Here is a 24,599-nt window from a genome sequence, read left to right on the forward strand (position 1 = left end):
TCTCGCTTTTGGGACCTTATAAGTATTTAGTTATGCCACTGTTGCATGGCTAAACACTTATAAAGTCCCAAAGGCGAGACCTATTGTCTATGCCAATGCTTGTTTTCTAATGTTCTTCATACTAGGTCTCATATTGATTATATTTTGGTTTTCAAATCCCTACTCCCCTCCATCCAATCGCCTGAAATTGTTTCTATTTTCATTTCTGATCATGCACCTGTGTTATCTTCTTTTGGTATGTCTCTCAATAACTGCAAGCAAGGCCGTTGGCGTTTTAATAATTCCCTACTTTCAGACCAAACCTTCATTTTGGAAGCAACCACTTTTATTAATGATTTTTTTCAATTTAATCACTCTATAGATACTTCTGTTCATAATAACTGGGATGCTTTTAAGGCTTCTTTTAGGGCCTACTCCGTCAGCAAGAAAACGGCATTAAACACTGAATATCTCTCAGCACTGCAAAAGATAAAGATTTTAGAATATACTTATTTCTCCTCCAAATCCTCCTCAAGCTTACAGGAACTGATTAAAGCCAAGTCTGCCCTAAATAAGATTGCTACAGTCGATGCTTGTAATATCCTTCTTAAAATTAAGTCCAAATACCATGGAGGCCAAAATAAGCTGGGTAAAATGTTAGCCAATTATTTAAAAATCAAATCGGAACGAAAAACTATTGGTCCTATTTGTTCTGAACAGAATAACAAAATGTTATCCTCCGAAATTGTGAATACCTTCCAATCTTATTATGAACTATTATATACAGAAGATACAACTCCTTCTGAAGGTGATATTGAAACTTTATTTCGGGGCACACCTAAACCTCCTTCCATACCTGACACACTCTTATCCCTCGAAATAGATATTTCTCACCAAGAGCTTACTGATGCTCTTAAGTCTTCAAAAGACCCTACCCTTTGCAAAAACTTTCGACCCATCTCATTAATCAATCATGATTGTAAAATGTTTGCAAAAATCTTAGCATCTCGCTTGGAGAATGTCATTCCACTCCTTATTAATCCTGACCAGGCTGATTTTATTAAGGGTAGACTTGCATCCGACAACGCCAGAATGTTTTCCAACATCCTTTCCCAATGGGAAAAAATACCCCTCTCCTCTAGCTGCCCTGTCACTTGATGCTGAAAAAGCTTTTGACTGTATAAATTGGCAATTTATGTTTTCTACTCTTCGATGCTTTGGTTTTGGTCAAAAGTTTATTTCTTATATTAAATTGTTATATATTGAACTACATGCTTGTGTTTGTTAATGGTCATTTTTCTCCCTATTTTAAATTACACGGGAGCACTAGACAGGGCTGCCCCCTTTCTCCATTATTTTTTCTCCTTTGTTTAGAACCCTTTCTTGAACGCATCAGGCATAACCCCAATATAACTGTTTTTAAACTCAACTCTCATGAAATTAAACTCTCTGCATATGCAGATGATATCCTAATTTATATGTCCAACCCTTCCAATTCACTAAATCCCTTTATACAAGAGATTGCTTTGTATTCTAATGTTTCTGGGTACTAGTTAAATTTCATTAAAACTGAGATTTAAGACTAATTTTACTTGGTGTCCCCAAAAGATTAAAAACTTGGGAGTGTGGTTCTCCTCCTAAATACATTAGTTCATAATTTCACTGCTTTAAAACTTAAACTTCATTAGCTATTATCTTCCTGGTCTCAGTTATTTTTATCCTGGTGGGGTAGGTTAGACACCATTAAAATGATGATTGTTCCTCGTGTTCTTTTTCTGCTTTCGATATTACCTTTTAAAATCCCTAACTATTATTTTTCCCAGATTATTTGTATTAAATTCCTTTGGAATGATAAATCGTATTGCTTTATCTAAATTAATTGTACCAAAAACGTAAGGCGGTGAGCGTTTCCCTGATTTTAAGTTATATCATACTGTCTTCTTAATCCGACAATTCTATGCTATGTCTAAGGAATATCATGATTCTCCTATACCAACATGGGTTGTTTTTGAATGTTCATTATTACATGACTTTTCAGGATGTTTTTTTTTTTTTACTAATTGCACTTGCATTTCTAAATTCCCAATTTTAAAGTACTCCCATAATTTATTACACACACTTTTACCCAAGGATTTGACTTTTGTCAATCTTTTCTTGCCTCTTCTTTCTGGTATAACAAATGTATCAAATTTCGCCATAAATCTTTTTATTTTAAACACTGGATAGAAAGGGGTATTTTTTATGTGTATCACTTGATATCTAATATCGCCATCATACCATTCCCTCAATTACAAGAAAAATTTGGTCTCCCCGATTCTTGCATTCAACAATATAACCTATTATTTCCTGTACTTGAAGTCTTTTTGCTAAACAAGAATTTTAAATCCAAAGTTACTTAAGTTACTCCTGTGACACCTTTATTTAATATCACTATGGATCCCACCCAAAGAGCTTCCTTTATATATAAATCTAGGTCTTCCCCTATTACTACAAGGAACAAATCCTCTACTGAACTGTTGTTGGAAAATGATTAATCTCAATCACCACCTATTCATCAATGGGATCGAATGTGGTGAAAATATTTAAAGACCTCTGAAGCTCCCAACATTACACAATCCGTATTTCTGTTATATATAAAATAGAGTAGTTGTTACTCCCCAAATTCTTCATAAAATTGACCCTTCTATTTCTCCCTTACATTGGTCACGTCTATCCTCTGATGGTGCTTTGACGCACCTACTTTATTATTGTCCTAAAGTATATGAATTTTGGAAAGCTATATGGTCTATTGATTTTCTCATGTAATATTCCATTATCTATTCAAAATATTTTTAGGGGGACTGTATCTGCTAATTTTGATCATCTTCCTTCAAAAACTATTTTATTCGACCTTTTTATTGCCCTTGCATTTGAAGTTATATTAACTTGTTGGAAAGATAGCTCTAAACTATCCTTATTGGTTTGGTGGAATTTAATTTGTGTTGAACATAGAATAGCTTCAGTTTCTTATCTCAAAAGATTACATCTGATTTATTATGGTTACCTTTTACCACTTTTCTATCCTCACACTCATCCTTCTCCTAATATTTATGACTATCTTCACGTATCCTTTCTTCTTTTTCTCTTGCCTCTTATCCTTCCTTCCCTCTCTTTTTTCTCCCCTTTTATAAAAAAAAAAAGTATGTGATATATATATTTAATATTGACGTATTTCATTTTTCTTGTTTCTCTGTTCTTAATACTAGAATGGTATGGTACTTTTCGGATGTTATTAGGAGATATCTTGTTTAAGTGAATTTATTAACTTTGTAATCTGCTTCAATTTCTTTTAACCAGTGTATTGTTTATTACTGTATGCATTCTCAATAAAAAAATTAAAAAAATACAATGAAAAATAAATAAATTAAAAAAGACTATGCATGGCATCATGAAATGACAGCAGAGGGCTGAAGAGTCTGGTGCTGCTGCTGCAGACTACCGTAGAATCAAATGTAAAAAGAACTGATGGACAGAATGGAGAACAATGTCAAACATTCACCTCAGTACAGAGATCTGGGCCTAAATCCATCTTTTTGTTTGCTCCCCATGCCATTCCAGTTTGAACCCAGCCATATGCAAATCAGTCTTGACCCTGCGCCCAATAGGAAGAGCCCAGCCCGAACTGCCAGGCCAGGTCCTCCCTGGACTGGAAACAAACATCCTAGGACCGGTTTCAGGGTTTCACCCCTCATCAGCCAGGATAGCTTGACTCCAGTGGCATGGAGAGCACGGGACCCACGGCTGGGCATACCCGTCCCACTCGAGGTGACAAATGCAAAAAGAACAATTGATGGACAGCAAGCAGAACAATGGCATACACTCACCCCAGTACAGAGATCTGGTCCAAAATCCATCATTTTTTTGCTCCCCATGCCATTCCAGTGTGAACTCAGCCATATGCAAATCAGTCTTGACACTGCGCCCAATTGAAACAGTCCAGCCCGAACTGCCAGGCCATTGCATATGGCCAGGTCTAAACTGGGGTGGCATGGTGAGCAAACAAATGATGGATTTAACCCAGATCTTTTGACTGGGGGTGAATGTTTTGATTTGCTCTGCATTCCGTCCATCAATTGTGTGTCTTTTGCTTTCTCGCCCTAAGTGCGCCGGGTATGCCCAGACGTGGGTTTCGGACTCACTGTGCCACTGGATTCAAGCTATCCTGGCTGATGAGGGGTGAAACCCCGGAACCGGTCCTAGGATGCTTGTTTCAGGTCCAGGGAGGACCTGGCTTGGCAGTTCGTGCTGGGCTGTTCCCATGAGGCACTGAGTCAAGACTGATTTGCATATGGCCAGGTCTAAACTGGGGTGGCATGGTGAGCAAAAGAATGATGGATTTAACTTACATCTTTTGACTGGGGGTGAATGTTTTGATTTGTTCTGCATTCCGTCCATCAATTGTGTGTCTTTTACCGTAGAATCAGAGCGCTGCTAAAGCGAGAAGCCCCAACTGGCCTAGTGGCTGCAGGTACCTTATTACCCAAAGATGACTTGACCTGGGGGCTGCAACCCATGCCAGCTGAGGCTGTGGTTTGGGCAGACCCAGAAGGTCTGTCACTGCCAAGAGCTAGGTGCTTCATAGGAACCTGCCTGAGCCAAGTCCACAGAGATCACTGCAGTTGTGCGCAGTATGAACAAGCGCCGGAGTTGTCCACTCTTACAGACAGGAAGACCCCCGCCCCCCCCCCCCCCGTCATCCAGGTCACAGCTCGGACAGCCACTGAACAAATACAGGAAACAGTAGGGACTAATTTCGCCTAGGGGTGCAAGCAACAGACACTCGGTAGCAAAACTCTGTACACGCTGAGGCTGTGATAACTTAAACTATCATAAAGATGTTGAACCAAAAGTTACCTACCCGATCCAAACGAACTTTGAGCAGTCTGCACAAGAACCTAATCCTTATTACTTTCTAGTATACAGAAAATAAATAGCAGGTCTCAGAATCACAAAGAGGGAAGACGGGGAGTACAATACCTCTTGATTAGTGCAACTAACACCAACTTTGTATACTGGATTGAATTGTGCAGTATTTTGTTTTGCTGCAAGATTAAAAGTACTTTCTTTGGGGGTGTCAGGGGCTTACTGTGCACGTGTTTATGTTTACCATATTTTACTTGTCTCCCTTTTCTGGTTATACAGAAACACAATTTATCCTGAAGAATATTGTGTATGTATATGACTCTGATGGGTCACGTTGCTGGCCAAAATCCAATAAAATCTGTTGTGAAAAAAAAGTACTTTCTTTTTTAAAATGATAAGCACTGGCAGTATATTACTGTGTCTTTTGTCTGAAAGTTGAGGTCTGAGCTCTTGCTCCCCACACTATCTACCCGAGAAGCAGATGACTGCTTGCTGCTGCTGCCCTGAGAATCAAGTGCAAAAAGGGTTGCACTTGGCCCAGTTGCAGAGTCATAGTAGGATGGGCCTCATCATTACAGACTCGGCGAGACACTTGGGAGTCCAAAACAAGGAGGGTAGGCCACGATAAAGAATAGACTGCGATAATCGTGTATACAAACGCTGTTTCACGCATTGCAAGATTTAAATTTATACAACCTACATTCAGCATAGTGCCCATTTATCCCCTGCTAAAATTAACACAACTTTCCCCAATGCCAATACATCCTGCACAGGTTGCGCTGTTGTCGGTTAGTTCCAACTCATCTTACGAGACAGTGATAAGATCAGTAAACCACTGAAGATGAGCTGAGACCGCTGGCAAATATCACTGAGTCAGCAAACTTGAATTCTTGTTAGGACTGTGCCTTATGATTATATAAGAGCCCCAAAAAGGACAAAGTAGTGGTCCGCTTTTCAGATTGTCTTGTTGGTAGCCAAATGGGCAGTCATGAAACGAAAAGATGCGATCCCTCCCACGTTTGAGACACTGTGAAAAGCTGCAGTAAAATGGGCAGAGACTAAGAGCAAGGCCTTGCATACAAGGAGTAAGAAGCCTGCAGAAATACACAATTGTCAAGGACTGGTAGGACTTGTGGTCAAGCCTAAAGGATGTAGCTAAATAATACACACGGTCACCATAAACAGCTATGTGATGCACTGGCTTGGACTCAAAATCAGTCTTGCGTCTGACATTTGAATTAGAGAGACACAAAACAACTGCTCGCCCTTCTGACGTTCTTGCCCAGTTTCAAGCAGTATAGAAACTATACTGCTTTCTTTTACCCCCCCCCCACTCCCCAGTAAGACAAACTTACGCCTAGTTGCAGCTTCTATGCCCACCTCTCAAAACAAAACGATTTGCATTGCCTCAATGGCTTAATGGTTCTGCTGCTTTTACAGTTCCCGCCCGTCCTGTACCCTGGTTAGGTTAGTCGCATTCCATATGGTTTATAATTGTAATACTCCGGGCCTAATCCCTTTTAAACATGCAACGTTGCAGGTACTCACATAAAATGATACCGCCCCATTTCTTGGGGAAGGCTTACTCTGCTAATAATGTACACTAACAGAATTGTTGCCATCTGCATTAGCATAATGGATTGAAGGGTGTAGCATTACTGCTTGAAATGGTTTTCATGGTTATTAAAAAATGGCAATAAAAACGGCTTTATAAAAGGTAGTACACGGACCCACAGGCTGCCAGTGTCCATCTGTAGTGCACAATCAATTTTAACACTTGCAGTCTCTATGCTGCATTGCAGGGTGGACCTGACTCAATGAGATCACTGCTCTTGAGCTATGTAGCTGGTAGGTGACTGTCTTCTTGATGATTCTCTACAGGAACGGCAGGTGTGTGGTCAGGGTTCAGTTTGGGCTTTTGCTGAAGGGGCTGGATCGTACTGATCCCGAGGGAGTCTGGGAACTTCTTTTGAGTAAGGGAGGCACTGACAATGAGAACTAGGAATGGGGAGTAAACTCTGCTAGCAGAGTCTTCCACATTTCACGCTCCAGAGCGCGCGGAGTTTGGAAAATCTGAGGCAGAGTTTTTTCCTCGCTTGCCAACGTTAAGCTGGCGAGTGAGGAAATGCCAACACTAGACCACATTTCTCAATGCAGGAAGTCATGGATGGTTGCGAGTGCTCGTGTTGGAAACCCTCCTCTCTCGTTGAGGAAGCTGCCGCTCAAGTAGAACATCTACTAGAGCACAGAAAAAAGCTGTGCTCTCTTGTGCTGCGCATGGTCACTCTGAATTTCTGGCGTGAGAAAAACACCCGGTGCTAAACATCAGCGTGAACGGAGCAACCTAATGCACTCCACCACTTGCGGAAATCCGCATAGTGCGGCTGACCTTTTTTTAGGCACTTCGCAGAGTTCCCCGTAGCGGAACTCCACCCAGGCCTATTGAGAACTTCCCCTGCAAGGCACTTCAGTATTAAAGATGATAACTTTCAATGATGTGGACTTCAGGCTGTGGAGTCAACATAGCACCAGCAGAGAGTATGATGAAGGCTGCTCACTTATTTGCACTGTAGGGTAAGATGGTCATTGTGATGCACAGTGCTTACGTTTTAAGAAATTGTTGGTAGTCCAGCACTTATCTTTGAAGTATTTAGTAGAATTTTTGGGATGGGATTCCGTGAAAACAGTCTTGAATTCTGCCTTCCACTCATCAGGAATGACATGACGGAAAACAGCCAGGGTTCTACACATCATATTGTAGCATCCTGAGGAATAGTGTAGCATCCTGAGGAATAGTGTTTACTTTAGTCATGTGCAGTTATTATTTTGAATACATTTTTTTAGCATAATTTCATGAAATGTGCATCTTTATCCAAAGGTAAAATGCCATGGATGCACAACACTTTGGTCTCATGAGTGCAGAAACAAGATACATTTGCGCCAAATGATGGGAATCAATACAAATACAGACGGTTCCCTGTCAATTGCCTGGCAGTGATGTGGCTTCTGCTATATTTCGAAGATCACCTTCCGCATGGCAGACTGTAAAAGTAACCTGGGTAATCTCTTAAGAAGTATGGGTCTGAACAACCCAGTGTCTACTAGATCAAAGTAATCTCTTCCAACCTCATCCACAGCATTACATTTTCAGACTTGTGTGAACAATCTGAACTTGAACATTTCATTTATGTTTGCAGCTTCCCTGTTGGGGTCTAGGTCGGAGATGAAAATAGTGGGGTGGTTGCATACAGCAAAAAGGCCGTGGGCCAAATCACCTCAGCAATTAGTACTGTAGCCGTAGGCAATTGCGGGAAGACTTGTGAGGACACAGTGAACACAGGTAGGGCCAAACTCAAAACTGATAAGATCAGCAGTGTGCTAGATCAGGGCTTTACAGAGCTTCATGATAGAGTCAGAAGCCATAAGCCATAAGCCAGACAATAGTGCCCTTCATTTAAACATCCATACATACTTGGCCTTTGGATAGAAAATGTAGGCAGGCTAGGTAAGGAGCGCGAGAACCTATGAGCATAAACAGTACACATTTGATCCATGGTCAGGTTAGAGAAGACAGCGGTCTCTCTTTCACATCATGGTCTAGATGAACCTCAAGACACACAGAGATAGCCAGTACAGGTCATTAATTATCTTATTGTGGACCAGTTGCACACTGGCCATAGGGGTGGTGTATGGTACAAGGGCAAATAATCTTAGGGGAGGAAACCAATGCACAGTTCAGGTCTTAGAGGGGCTTTAGACTCAAGTGTTTGCCTACACTAATAGTTACAGTGACTCACTAGGAGCAGAGGGTCAACTGAGCCTGTGCCAGTTAGAGCTCTGTCCACTAAACTGACTGGGCAGTTCACAATTTAGCAAGGATACCCAAGGAAAAAACATTAGTTATCAGCCTCAGACCCTTGAACTGATCTGGCAGTCTATGCACCTCTCCATACTTCCGGGGAGTAAGAGTTGAGCTAGCCATTGAGGGAACATCTAAGCAGCGCATTTCAGAAAGGTTAGGCAGACAGAGAGGGTACTTCTGTATCAGAAGTGGTAGGGAGCTTAAGCCAAGACACCTACGGGCATAGACAGCAGATTCTGCTTTTAAAATAAGAGTAAAATAAATGTTATATAAAGTTCAGGTCCAGCTATAAGGAAGCACTTGTTAAAAACAGTATTGATTCAGGCCTCTTTGGTGTAGGCTGGATCATATCTTTTGAACAATGCAAAGCATATTATAACATCCAGAAACAAATCGGATTAATTGCGGTTAACTGAGGCACTGGGCTCTGCACCCCTCAATAAAGAGGTGGCCACTCAGCCCTAGTCCTTCTTTAGGAATCTGGGCGACCACAATGCAGGTTCCAAAAGCCCAATATCTAACATCTGTAAGTTTCTCCAGCTTGCCAAAGCAGTTAAGACATAGGGGAGACTGATCACAGATTAAATACGGTCGTAGCTGGGGCCATAGCATAACCAGACTGAAAGATGGCTGCGCTCTAGAGAGGCTATGCCGACCAAACCAACAATCCTGCAAGCATCAGACATATTGAGGGCTGCCCATCAATCCGGATAGCCATCACACTGTCTGCAACCTGCGGGACCCCTGCTGGCGAACTTTGGCAAAATGTGGCTACCTCTGGGGCCCGCGGTGCAAAGTGGTGTGCGGCGGACTACAGACATCAGAGCAAGGCTTACCCCACGCTGCGGAGACAAGAGCCTTGGACCATCCCGGGGTGGGCGGCAGCACTACCTGTGAAGGAGGAGCCAGGGGGGCAAGACGTGGCTGCTGATCGCTATTCCCTCCAGGCCGCACCCCCTGAAGATCATGCTCTGGTTTGCCTGCGGGCAGCTGCCTGGGTCCATGGCTGTACTGCTCATTGCGCAGCCTGGTGTACACTCGCGGGGCTGCGAGATTGGAGCTGGAGGAGGGAGCACCCACTTAATATATTGGCAGCTGGTGCCTGGGCTGACCATGCCGCGGCTTGCTTTTATCTGGTGGCGGTGAGTACTAGGCTACTTCCCCTAGACTTGTAAAACCCTGGGCTTACCACGGATGGTGAAAGGAGCCAAGCAGGCTGCTGCCGGTTCCCCAGATGCAACGCCATCTGCTTTGCAGCGGATCCTTCTGTGGTTTCACATACCAGCTGTGGAGCGCCTGACCCTGTGGGCGGCCCACCGGGACATCATTGCCCCCACAAACCCCATGGTGCAGAACGTTGCCCTGCACCTGACTGCCTCCCCCGCCATTCATGTACATAGCCAATCGGCCCGCAGGGAGTAGCGGCTGGAGTCTTGGGGGCTGGCCAGGGCCCCAGGCCTGGACAGCAGCCCAGCCCTGCACACTCCCATTGTTCCTATTGATTCACAGCTGACAAGACCCTCCCACCCTCGCTCCGCATTGAAGTGCACTCTATACAAGGGAGATGTAAGCAGACCTCACGCCAGTTCTCACCACCGTCCCTCTGTTGCCCAGGTCATCAAGCATTCTGTTCACTGAGACAAAGCCCTGAGCCTGCTTGTGCACTCTGGAAGGGAGGATACTCCAGGGTGTGGCATGGCTCTGGGGATTCAGTGTTTTCTTTGGTAACTCGCTGCTCCTGGGTCCCTACTTCGGACGGGAGGAGCGCTTCTTCGCGCCAGCTGTGTCTGCTTACTTTAAACTGATCCTCTGCACAGTGCCCGCATATCAGTCATTCTCACCAAATACCCTGACCATGGGAAAGCATGACGCTAAACAATCAAAACTCTCATTTGAAGGAAGGCGTCTCGCTCGCCATGAGGAACAGTAACCATGAACTGAGGCTTCACCGGATCGCTCAGGAAGGATGGACATCAAGATATTGAGCTCAAGGATCTCCTTGTGGACGTGAAGACAAGCTTGAAGGCCATAGATGCTAAACTAGACATTCTTACAAGTCGACTGGATCATGCCAAACGCGTCGCCAAGTATAAAAACAGACTGGATCATCTGGAAAATTGCATCTAGGATGTGGATGACGCACAGCCAGACTCCAGAGAACATCTACTGCGTATGGACAGTCAACAAAGCCTAAAAAAAAGACCTTGAAGTGTGCTCCAAGCACAATAACCTACGGATCATGGAGTTCCCAGAGTCCACTGCAATCACCAGAATGGAGGACTTTGTGGAGATCATGCTCGCGACCTCTTTGGGAAGACCTTGAGCATGGTCTCCATCGAAGAGAGGTCGCATTGCTCACTGGGCTCGTGGCCCCCTCTGGGCGCATTGGCTCCACCCATAGTTGCATGCCTTTTGAACTATAGGTATCGCGCTGCAGTCCTGAGGCTTGCACGCGAGCGTGGTTCTATTCAATATCAAGGAAACAGCCTTTCCTTCTATCCAGACTTTACACTATTGGTGCAGGCAAACCGCTGTGAGTTCCTGCCTACCAAAAGGCTCCTCCAAAAAAGCTGAAATTCCCTATGCATTACTATACCAGGCCAAATTACGTATATCCTTTGAGGATAAACCACACTTCTTCACTGATGCAAAGTCTTCGCTAAAGTTCGCCAAACATGCCACCAAAAGAGAACGAACACCCAGGGACTCACTGTGCAATTCCGAAGCGAACCCCCTCAGTGTCAATGCCATTGCATTTCGTGTGTTTACTGCTACACAGGGCGCCCTGCATTCACTTAGACTGCTGTTTATACTGTGCTTTTGGTTTATGAGTTAACCCTGATTAATTTGCACTGGGTTGCCCTTGGTGTCCCTTCTGGTTCGGCCATCCAGCCGGTCCTGGCACGGTTTTATGCCTGGATATTCCCCGCTCCCAGAGATAATTCCCACTTGAACCACCAAGTTGAACAGGGACAGTTGGGGTAGGGGGCAGGATTGTTCTTTTAAACCTGGTTTCGGGGATGTTCTTTAGGACTTTGCTTTTGCCATGTTTGTTCCAGTCACAGTACACTGACCATCCTTCACCCACTTGCACTCTGCACATTCTGCCGCATGGGCTTGTCCAGCTCATCACAAAAAAGCCTGCTTAGTCCACGCCCATCTTACTAGACATCTGCTATTTGCAGGAGACCCATCTAACAAGCTCGACGACCCCGGGATTGTGCGCCCGGTGGAGTGGAGAATCACATACCTCAGTCTACTCCAATTATGCTAGAGGCGTCGCAATTATGCTGCGCAGGGTGCTCCCACGGCCCCTATCACACTCTCTCATTGACAAGGATGAGCATTATGTTATTTTAGCCGGCATATTGCATAAACAACCAGTGATTCAAGCTGCCATATACGGCCAAAAAACAAATGACCCTGAGTTTTTCTCTGGGATCTGGAGGCTGGTATCGGTCCCTGCACTAGAATATGGGGCGGGAATTTGATGTAGCACTAGAATACCGGATGAATCATTTTGGCATCACAAGCGTCTGCACCCTAACACTGCACTGACACTCAACACGATCATTCAAGACAAGTGCCTACAGGACAGATGGAGACATACACACGCGAACACTCTGGAGGGCACTTGTCTATCGGCACATCTTAATGCCTGGCCAAGTATAGACTAGTGGCTAATTTCTATAGATGTCCAGACATGGACCACCAGAGTGGCCCATCTACCTCGCACCCTCACGGACCACACCCTGGTCCTGCTAGAAATGCAGATCCCCCAGGTGGCTTCCTGCGCCTTCGCTTGGTGCCTGGCGCATTGCGCAATGTGGCATTTTAGGAGGAGATAGTGGAATATTTTGCACACAATGTGGCCTCCAAGGTAGTTATACGTGGTGCATGCTTTGAAGAAAAAAAAAATTGGGAGTCTTAAAAGCCATTCGCAGAATACTGACTTAACTCGAGAAGGACATCTGTGCTAAGTAGGTGGAATATTTCTGGTCCCAGGATGTCACTATACTGGCCCATATTCGAGACAAACTATCAGAGTTCCAAGAGGAAGCCATCCGGGAGACCAGTTACTCCACCAAGACGCACGGTCTCATGGTTTCGGAGAGGTCGACACCCTGGGTAAGACACTTGCGGGAAAGCTCCGCAAACCGTGATTGGATACAGGTTCCATGCTTCCCTTGCTGAGAGAGACGGTTATAATAATGCTCCTTAAACCGAACAAACAGGCAGACCGTTGGGATTCATACAGACTCCTCTCTTTAATAAACAGACAAAACCTTTGCCAAAGTGCTCGCAAAACGGCTTGTTACCTCCCTTGCCATCAATAGTTAGGCCCGATCAATCAGGTTTTATTCCTGGTCACTATGTCGCACAACCTGTGCACCATCTTTGAGTTAATGCACAACCTGGAACCCCAGATCTCGGCAACTGCTGCCCTTCTAGACATTAATATTCAACTCCCTGGAATGGGCATATCTCTTTTCACTTCTCGCACATTTCGGCATTACCCCTTAATTCATTAGGCAAATACAACTCATTTACACTCTCCCCACTGCTAGTGTGCGATTGAATGGGCTACTCTCAGACCCCTTCTCGATCACCAGTGGCATGCGACAAGGATGCCCACTGCTGCAGCTCCTTTTTGCAATAGCAATGGAGCCATTAGCGGTGAGAGTCGGGCATTGCCTCGCGAACAGGGGCATCGGCTTCACCACTAGGGGACTGGTGGTCTCGATGTATGCAGATGATATTAACCTCTCACATGTGACCAACACAAGAACCTGGCCCCCTCGATGCGCAGAGTGGTGCGATTTGGTGGGTACTCAGGCATTCATATCAATTGGTCCAAATCTATTCAATTCCCCCCTCATGAATAGTACACTGCCATTCAACATGCAATATCCTCCAATATTGGCTACAGAACCGGTTCGTACTTGGTATATGGCTTAGCCGTGCAAACAATGGTTGAGCCGTCGATTGGCTGGAAGACAGATTTCAAGCATGGTCCAAACGGTCTCTGTCCCTTGCGGGACGCAATGCAATAGAAAAGAGGACTGTTCTTCCCAAATTCCTCTACCTTTTCCTTAATGTACCCCTTCCACTTACAGTCCAGTTTTTCAAGTGTCTAAGATCCTACTTGGTAACAATGATTTGGGTGTGTAAACAACTGTGCATCTCATGGAAACTCCTCACCTTATGACTTGCACAGGGCGGCTTGGGAGGACCTGACATGGAGCTATATGCACTGTGCGTCCAAGCTCAATTTCTTTGTTACTGGCTCCACCCAACACCATTTCAGACCCACACAGCCATAGAGCCAGACCATGCATCCCTGTGGCCACTGTCGACAGCGCTTTATCTGCATTAAGAAGCTCAGAGGGCGGAAATAGAGACAGTCGCATGTACGCGCTGGGCATGGGAGAGTTTGAGAAAGCTGGCAGGGCTATCGTGTCAATACGCCCTATCCATTCCTCTTGCTAAAAATTCCCAAATTCCACCATTGCAGGACAGGGGCGCCAGCCTAAGTGCCAGTAGGCAGCACATTAGGCTGTTCTCGGACCTATGTCCAGAAATTATGACACCCTTGACCCCCATCACACTAGACACTCTTCTATAGTTCCAACTCAGGGCTGCCTGTCGTGCGGTAAACAACACTTTCCCATCTCCTCCACCACCTCTCCCTGCACTGTAACATATCCTCACTTCCCCTTTTCCATGCAAACTGATAACTTGCCTACACAACAATATGCAATCCACTGCACCGATCGCCACTCCGACAGCACGTGTGGAGCGGACACAGAGCCTCCCTTGACGGACAAGCAGTGGTCGTTCTGCTGCCGTAAGTTGGAGTCACACTCCCCAAACAACAGGCTGCACTTAATACACTTTAACTTTCTTCACTACCTTTATCACACCCCACTACAACTCTTCAAAATGGGGCTGGTCCTTGATTAGCATTGTCTCCATTGCATCTCACCTCAAGCCTTCTTTATTTTTGTGCAAAGCAAAGTCCGAGAGTGGCGACCTTCTAGGAGAAGATATATACGACCATACACATGATCATTGGGCACTTATCCCCTTACACCCCCCTGGTAGGACTGTTGGGTTACATCAAGGACATACCTGCCACTCACCGCCATGTTGTTACTTTTAGCCAAACGCAGGGTGGCTATGGTTTGGGGTTGGAAACCTGCTCCCACCATACAGGCATGGCTGAGTGAGGTATCTTTTTGTAAGGAGCAGTTAACCGACTACGGTGAGATAATGGGCAATAAGTTCACTTCCCAAAGATATATGGGAGCCTTTCCTCTACTTTCTCTGTCACAAAGACTCAAATATGCTGGATGCAGGAGATATTGACCAGAGGGAAAACTCTGTACAGAATAGCACTCAGCTGTCCACTCTAATATCCTAGCACATCACTGAACTGCGGTACTGTCCAATTTTCAGTGGCCTTGTGGAATGGGTACGACCTATCAGATACAAACTATTCATGGTAACAGTCGGTACAACTACATGTTCATGAAGCCACTCACTGCCTTTATATTCCAGCTTTTAATATTTATCTCTTCTGGTTGTATTGTAAATGGGACTGTATCACATGCATCATGCATATCTTCAGATTGTGAACTGTGTGGCTCCCCTCCTTTGGCCTCCCCCGCTGTCGTCCTCTCTATACCCTTGCTTTTTCCTTCCTACTGCTTTCCCCTCTTACCTAAAAGGTTAAGGTGATTGTATTGTTATCTTATGACAAATGCCAATAAAAACAATTTTTTAAAAATTATAATAATATGGTCGTAGTTGTCAACAGGCACTCCTAAGACCTGTCAAAGCATCTCACACAAAATACAACAAAGTATAGGACACACGTATGGCTGAAGGAGCGGAAATGACAGGGGAACTGTTATCTACATCTGGTGTTCCTGCTCGTTCGTCCAGACATTCTGGAAAGATGTTTTGGGGCACATTAAAAGGACCCCTGGTTTTCCCATTGCAGCAGCTCCAAGACTTAAAGTATTGGGTACGCAACAGAATCAGCTGTAGGGAATGATTTCACAAGATTGGGAATTGATGCTACACATGCTGGGGTGGCAAGACAGCTTATAGTTTTATTTTGAAAAAAGAGGACCTCTCCATGTGGAGCAATAGGGTTTGACTAAGTAGAGCAGCTCCTGGAGAGGGAGCTATTAATGAACAAACTAACCCAGACAAAACACAATTTCAAGATTGCAGCCGCTAATAGACAATTTCTCACGATTCGTAAATGCCTGTTTTACACCTCCTCACTTGAGGGCCGTCCACAACTATAGCTGTCAAATCCTCCGGCCTTTATCATACCCCCCAATCAACAGTACAAGTTAACGCTTGAGGGCGTTGACGCACACAAGAGAACCCTAGGACCTCCCAATTCTGTAAGGTACCCTACACATGACTCATAGCACTACCTCCATCGTCCTTATTGCAGGGAAAACATCTGCCCAGTCTCTGGTGTTCTTGACTCGCGCCTTCCTTAAGTTTAGGTTGGGGAGAAGGGTTAAGGAGTCACACATGGATCCCCTCCCAAGTTGGTCATTTATATGTGTTGCATTAATGCTTAAAGCCAGTTGTCATGCATGTTTTGTTTTACCTAAAATACAAATTTTTTTAAAAAAACATAATTTGAAGTTTTTAAAAAAAACTGTATTGCTAATCGACAATAATTAGGCAAGAGGAATTTTTTTGCATCTGCAACAAACTTCACCAAACTAAATAAACCTTAACTTCAACATTTTGGACACTGCACTAGCATGGGTTCAGTTTGCAGCAAACAAAGTTAGCATATACAACACAGGCATTTCAAGATTAAGGTCTGGGTGGAAAAGGCACAGTAAGAATACTTTGGCTTTCCTATTCAAGATGTCAGTGACTACAGTAAACTACCAAAATGAAAGCTCTGTTCCCGGACAGCCTTAGATGTCAGGGTGGTAAAGTAAGACCGTCAATGTTGCAAACCACAGCTATTATTCACTAGAGGCTGCATTGTTAGAACTGTGTCAACATGGTGGTGAGTTGTGTCTAAGTGATGTGGTCATACTTACAAGTTTGGAAAGCAGTATTTGGGTATTTGATCTCCAGCAAACCCCGCTTTCACAACGCCTGAGCCCTGCAGAAGCAAAATGTTACTGGTTAGGAGTCAGAAGAACCAACACATACAGCTGATCCAGCATCATTAAACATTGATTGCTTCTCACAAAAAAACCTTTAAACCCAAGCCAAGATCAAGAATACGACCCCCCTCAGGTAAGGAAATTTTGAGCCCAGGCTGATTTCATGTAAATTCAATTGTAAAAGTAGACCAACCACACCAACAAGGCCCCCAAAGAGTCATTCTCATATATATCTCGGACAATGTCAGCAATAGGGGCTTTGGTGTATAAACCTTTTGAACCAAGTTTAGTGTGCTGAAAAGGTCTTTCCATGTACCAACCACATGAGTTTTAAGCCAAGCTCAAGCACAGGGTTGCCCATGTACTAACCTCAGGAACTCGGATCCAACTCGGCTAGGCTTCACTATTAGCTACCATGTTCAGCACCCTCTCTTTACTGTGTTAAGGCACCATTCTAGATGGGATGGAGACCTTCTACATGCTCTCAAAAAGTTATTCTGAAAACAGCTAAGCATTTTTCTGCTTTTACATTTTAAGACAAGACAATCACAAATGAGAGTTACAGGACACGGACCAGAGTATTTAACCTTTTTAGGCCTCCACAACTAGCTCCCTCCAATCAATCCCATGAGAAATTCAGATGAAAAGGAATTCTCCTCTAAGAGCGCAGCAGTCCATGTCAATCAGGGATCTATGTGATCAGTTCTCTCTCCTTAACGTGGTGGAGCACAGTCTTGGTGTAGCACATCCCACGCAAACTTCAGTAGTATTAGCAGCCTTGACAATCTTTGCAGGATGCAAAGAACCACACACTGTGGACTGTACACTCTCTGCAAAGTGAGTGGCCAACAGGCCAACATAACATTCTTCATGAAATTAATAGGCTGTTTCTGCAAGCTGGTGTGCAGTACATAAGCACTTACTACGAAAAGATGTTCCTCCAGATGAGGAAATCTGCTTCTACATTACCACGGCGTAGGAGGAATCTTCTATAAAAGGTTACAAAACACATCCATCACTGTTCCATCAGGCAGATACAGGCACTGTAATATTCCAGCAGACCGCAGTCACTTTGGAGTTAGGGCAAATGGGCAGCTTTTATAAACGGATTACATTTTCTCAGTACTGTGATCACAGCACTGTTGAAAGATGCTATTATGCACAAACTCAAAGGAGGGAGCTCTGCAAAGAGCAGAAGGAGAGATGAAGTCAAGTAGCCCACCTTGCAAATAGTATACATGTTGACCTTTTCACAACCTCACACAAAGTGACCAACAGTACAGTAAACCCATACATGGTGACCAATGGTATCCAAGAAGAAAGGCAACATCACCCGAGATTTTTATTTTGAGTGTTTTGTATAGCGAGAAAAAGACCCTTGCGGGTATAAGAGCGCTTTTCATGGCGGATATAGGTGGTAGACATAAGCATAAAAATACTGTGAGCTAGATAAATACAGTAATGCTAGCTAATATAGATAAGCACATATATACATGAATGTAAAAATAGTTCAGGTGAATTTGGCCAAAAGGATAGCTTTCACTTCTTTTTTGAAAAATGTCGTGGAGGGGTTCAGTCTCGTGTCCGGAAGCAAGGCGTTCCAAATCCTGGGGGCCATTCCTGAGAAGGTACGGTTGTATGTTTTCTTCTAGGAAAATCGTTGTGGTTTCAGTAGAAGGTTATCGGAACTCCTGGTAGTTCTGGTACCACCCGATGGTACCAATTTCTCAGCTAGATATCTTGGGGTTTTGTGGAGCAGTGCCTTGTGTGTCATGCAGGCAATTTTCTATTGGATTCTGGCTTCGAGAGGTAGCCAGTTGAGGGCACGAAGGTCCGAGGAAATGTGAGAATTTCTTTTGGAGCCTGTGATGAGTCTAGCGGCTGAGTTGATTGAGGCTCTAAGGGGGACAGTCGTAGATTTGGGAAGGCCGCAGAGAGCGACACTCCCATGGTCCACTCTGGGAATTACAAGAGTCTGAACTGCCTGTTTAAAGTCATTTGCGGGTATGAGGGGTTTCAATCTCCTCAGAGTATTCATCTGAAAATGTGCTCCTTTCGTTGCGGCGCTGATGTGATTCTGTATATTAAGCTTACTATCCCAAGTTATTCCTAGTGATTTCACAGAATCTATAATTCGAGGTTGGCCGTCGAGTGCAGTTAGGTGGTTGTTTGGCTGGGGCGGGGCAATTAGGAGGAATTCTGTTTTGAGGGTGTTTCGCTTTAAATGTGTTTTTGGCGAGCCAGGTTTGTGTTTTCTGTAGCATCGAATTAAGGGACTTGGGGCCATATGTATGAAAAACGCGTTTTGAGATTCTCAAATTGCGATTTTTAGGGAATCGCAAAATGCAATGTATGTAGGATTTGCTAAATATTTTGCGAATCCTACATATTCCTTATTTGCGAATCGCAAATTGAGATTCCCAAAAAAGGAATACCTTCCCATTCATTCCAATGAGCTAGAAGGCCCATAGGAATGAAATGGAAGGCATTCTCAATTTGTGATTCCCAATTAGAGATTCGCAAATTGAGAATGCAATTTCAAGGTTGCAAGGGTGTCAAAAGGACACCCTGTTGCACCCCTGAAATAAGCATGTGCGCACATGTGGCGCCCATATGGGCGCCACATGGCACTTCGAAAAATGCAAAAAGGTGCATTTTTCCAAGAAATTGCAAATTACCACCAACCTGAAGTTGGTAGTAATTTGCGATTCCTTCAGCCAAAATCACACAACTTGGGTGCTTCCTACATTGCATTTAAGGAATCACAATTTGGGATTACTTAAATGCATTTGCAAAATAGGGAATCGCAAAATTTGCGATTCCTTATTTTGCGAGTGGGTTTTTGAGTGCTACATTGCACACTGCCTAAATTGCGATCACAAACACTGAAATTCTGCGAATTTCAGCGTTTGCGATTGCAATTTGGCTTCATACATATGGCCCTTGAAGTCTTCAAGTGAGTGGACCTTAATGTAGAGTTGTGTGTCGTCTGCGTACATGTGATATTGTACATTTGAGGAGTTGAGAAACACGGTGAGGGGTTCCATAAACACATTGGAGAGTGTCGGAGAGAGGGAAGAGCCCTGGGGTACTCCTAGAGTGACAGGGGTGGGCTTGGATAAAGATTGATTAATCTTGACTTTGTGTTCTGTTTTGGAGGAAGGAAGTGAACCAATTTAGAACTGTTCCAGATAGTCCCAATCTATCTTTCAGGAGGTCTAGTAGGTTTTCGTGTTTGACGGTATCAAAGGCCGAAGATAGGTCGAGCAGGATTAGCAAACAAGCTTTGTTTTCGTCCAATATTTGTAATGCGTCATCTATAATGTGGGTCATGGCTGATTCGGTACTGTGCCCGGTCCAAAAACCAGATTGGAATTGATCGAGCAAGTTGAAGTGGTCTATATGGTTGCCAAGCTGATTGTGGACACATTTTTCTAATAGTTTGGCCAGGGTAGGGATGTTGGATATAGGTCGATAGTTATTCAGGTCAGACGGGTCCGCTGAAGGTTTCTTCAGGATGGGGGTAACCTGTCCAGCTTTGAGGATATCTGGGATGGCTCCTTGGAGAAGGGAAGTGTTTATGATCCTAGTCCATTGAGGCACTAACATTGGAATGAAGTCTTTTAGGTGGGCTGCTGAGAGAGGGTCAATAAAGTGATTGGAGGGATTCAGAGTCGTGAGTGTTTTTAGGATATTTTCTTCGCTGTAGAGGTTGAAGGTGACCCAGGAGGCATTGTTTTTGAGGTCATGCTTTGCGGGATAAGTAAGCGAGGTCGTCAGCGAGGTCAATGAGGTGAGCATGTGTGGGTCAGTATGGGATAGAGGATCGTTAAGAAGCTCTGATGCCATGGCGCTTTGCATCAGGCCATACAAAAAAGTTGCAAGTCCTTTTTGGAGGTTCCCGTACAATCAATGGTTACTGAATTGTATCCTGGGTAAATTCTGTCATTTACCAATGGAGTTCCAGGGCCACCAATAGCAAAACATGCAGATTGGATAGTTAAATGACTCTTTCCGGACCAGACTCACCAAAGACTTCGAAATGAAGCCACCAATTCTTACTTTAGAACGTGGTGGGTGTCAGAAGACCAGACAGAGCATGACATTGTAAATAACATGCAATAAACTTAACAACCAGCCAGTGATGTATCTATGAACGAGAAAAATAACTTATCTACAAGTACGTAAAGAGAACAACTATAGTTATGATAAACACCGAAAAACCATTAGTCCAGAGGCACAGCTTCAAATGAGTGTTTTGGGGTGTGCCACCCCCCCTCTTCATAAATGCATTCTTGGCTTCAGAGTTGGGTCTGGGAGTCCGGAGTCGGGTCTGCTAAGTCTTTGTTGGTTTTTCTCATTATTCTTGTTTAACTTAGAGGCTTTAACTAAAACGCATTCCTCCCATTCTGGATGGATCACTTGTCTACGTATTATATCTTTTTTAGAAAAGAAAAAGCAACTTTGTCCAATTTTTCAAAATAGTTTGTGTCAATGCAATAGCTATCCTGTTAAGTCAAGGTGGACACAGACAAGTGCTGCAGTTATGTCAATTTTTACTTTTGTTACTCCCTGTTGCGATGAAACCCTCCCAGGTCCCCCACAAAATTATTCTAGGAATCTATATTAATGTGAAAATAAGGGCTTCTAGCTAGCCTTACTAAATTCAACTAGTTTCCAAAATATATTTGAATCATTGGTTTTAATACCTTATGTAGATGAGACCAAGGCTTATCCTGTTTGTTTTTTTTCTACCTCAAGCCGTAATTCCTTTTTATGTCTTGTTTTCCACAGCAATCGAGATCGAGATTTGGCCTTACCGGAGATTTCATTAGTGTTTTCAAATTAATTTTATGTCTGAATTTAGGTACCAAAATCTCACAAAAGCTATTTTTTATCCAAACAGAAAAATACGGTGCTTTACTCGATAGGCTATAAATTTCTGTAGTACAAGCCCCACCACAATAAAGAACATGAACGGCCTTAAGCAATATGCTCTTTTAAGGAATGTGTTTATGACTGAATGGCCCTACAGATAAAACTGTGTTTTCACTGCAACATCCCATCTAACTCTCCTCTCTGCATAGACTCCCCTATACGTCACATACAAAGACCGAAATTATTTGCTTGATAGTGGACAAAATACTACCCAAGAACTTCAAATCAGTTACCACTCTGGGAGAAGAGTAGATAGTTAAGAATATTGTTTTACCTAATATCTTTCATGAACCAATGGAAGCTCAGACATTTGTAGAGATTAGTGGCCACTTTTAACAGCCTTCCCTTGAAATCCTAGCCCACTACTTATATAAATCCGACAATTTAGGATAACTGCTAATAGCCAAGAAATTCTGAAACATCAAAGCTTCACCGCACTGTGGTTTCTGCACATTATATGAAATACACATAAAAAAAAGGTCAAGCAAGACATCCCATGTTTTGACTCGCCTATGTTCCATGACAGTATTTGAGTTGTGCATTGCTATAGGGCTCTTACAATCCAGATAAGTCTCTAAAGTTGATTCCTTCACTTGGTATACTATTTGTATTTACTTAGTAAGGATTTAATTACCCAAGTAGTACTAATTGTGAGAGCAATAATCCAGTGGCATCCAACACCCTTCAGACAACTTGGGCTGATGGATCATTTTTGATTTTTAAATTTGCCAGACCAACGGCTGTTTTGGACAAGATACCCTCAAACTGCTGTGTGGAGCTTAGTGCCAATCCCACTTTAGAGGTGGTTTGTATTTTTATAATTTCTTATATTGATGTTTTGGTCTGCTCACTTCACTTCTATGCTTATGCTGTGCAACAGCATTCATGCGTGCCTGGAGAGAGATAGATATATATTTATATGACAATGGTTGCTCTTGTAATGTTCCTTCTTTTGCTTTAACCTCCAAAGCTCAACTCTTCTACCCCATGCCACCCAGTCCTAAGGGCAGATCTTCTGACACTGTATTTTTCTTAGCAGCCAAAGTTACCAAAATGTTGTCACATTGCAGTTATTGGGTTTCCTTTTCCAAAATCATTTTATTCTAATGTGTACTTTAAATGTGCTTGCTTAAAGGACCAATTTGGCAGCCTTAACTTAACTGCGTCTGAATATTCAGGGACGAAGTGACCTCGTATCAAGTGGTTTAAACAAATATGAGTCATTTACATCCCATCGCTAGTCGTTGCGTAACTCCTCAATCATTTCCGTTCCTGGGAGTGGTTAGACCTCGATATTATCGTATCTTTGTGTTTATGTGCTTCTCGTCTCTTTAGAACCCACACGTTTACTGCTAGTGGGCATTTTAGCCCGTTTACCTCCACCCATAATACAGGACACTGGGTGATGTGTCCCATTTACATCCACCCATACTACAGGACACTGGGTGATGTGGCTTCTCAGTTCTCCACGCCTCCTAGTCGTTATCATGAATTTTGGCCCTTTGGACCCCTCGCAAATAAGAACCTTGTTCTCTTTGGACAACTAAGTGCATCTTTACTAGCCTGTTCGCTCTTTATAGCCTCAATACTAAGTAATAGGGTGTTTCCTTTCTCTCTGGCCTCTCGTAGTACCCACGCCGGTCAGTAAATGTTGATACATCAAATCCCTATCACAATATCTTCTCATCCCCTGAATCAGCTTGTTCGGTGACTGACAGTTCATCCTACAGCTAATCTGTTTCTTCTGTGTGCAAAACTCGGCATCCTGCTCCCATTGGTACCCCACCCATTTCGCCCATGTTATCACAAACACCTGTCTCCCACCCAAAATACCACCCCTTCCCTCCTCCCATCATCCACCTAATACCCTATCGGCCCCACCCTTCCTCCTTACATTATCGATGACCACCGGCTGATTGGCGATGATGTCGTACGACGCCATATTGCGTCGCTCTAGCCGCCTACCACCCGCTCTATCCCCGCACAGGCGCCGCTTCCGGTACTGATCTAATAAACGGAGAAAGACATCTCAGCCGCCATCACACATTGGGAAACATACAGCATTACGGAAGGGAACGGGATGTAATTGTCCATCCAATATGGCCGCCAATTATAAAGGCGTGGCTTTCTGAGCGACAAAAAAAAACCCATCTACTTTCAACTTTGCCGCCATCTTGAAGAAGTAGAAGTCCTGGTTTGTAATACAATGAAGACATTCAATTCTTACTTCATATATTTTGCTTTACCAAGAATGTTCACTAGTAATGCGGAATTATTTATTTTATGTACTTTTTCGACTAAAAAATATTACATTCTAGTACATTTTTTGATATAGTATTCTTTTCATTCTAGAGTTTATTTAGTACATCGTTGGGTTAATTAAATGTCTATACTTTCTACTGGCTCCTAATTTCCAAGAGCGCGGCCTTACTTTCACATCGCTATGACCCGCAGTAGTACGTCACTGCGCGTTACATCTCCCTTCTTTGATCATCATGCCAATGAGTGGCTAGTGGCTGTCTAATGTGATTCTCCGTGTCATCCAGTCACTTCACCAAACTGACGGTGATACTTGTACATGGCGGCTTACACCTTAAGCGGGTTGTATGCAAGAGAAGGAACGGTGAAAGTTGTATGAAAGTACATTTGGAGCGGTGCTGCATACGTACAAAGATTATGGCCAGTTATTATGGTCGGAACTATGTAAGTTTTGCAGACCACTTTTTAGGTCTTGGTCTGACAGGTCTGTGTGAGACATGTTG

General features: G+C 43.7%; 1 protein-coding gene across 1 annotated transcript in view; it reads right to left on the reverse strand.

Moving 5' to 3' along the window:
* The window catches only part of LOC146784245 (beta-centractin), a 57,102-nt gene extending 33,177 nt beyond the window's left edge, over positions 1-23,925 (reverse strand). The window contains exons 1-2 of the mRNA XM_085634749.1: positions 23,732-23,925; positions 16,831-16,895 (exon numbers count right to left, since the gene is read on the reverse strand). Coding sequence (XP_085490875.1) covers positions 16,831-16,895; positions 23,732-23,779 — 113 coding nt within the window. The 5' untranslated portion in view covers positions 23,780-23,925. The remainder of the gene's footprint in view (positions 1-16,830; positions 16,896-23,731) is intronic.
* Between the last annotated feature and the right edge of the window lie 674 nt (positions 23,926-24,599).

The sequence above is a fragment of the Triturus cristatus genome, chromosome 11, assembly GCF_964204655.1.
Source record: "Triturus cristatus chromosome 11, aTriCri1.1, whole genome shotgun sequence".
NCBI classification, from domain to species: Eukaryota; Metazoa; Chordata; class Amphibia; order Caudata; family Salamandridae; genus Triturus; species Triturus cristatus.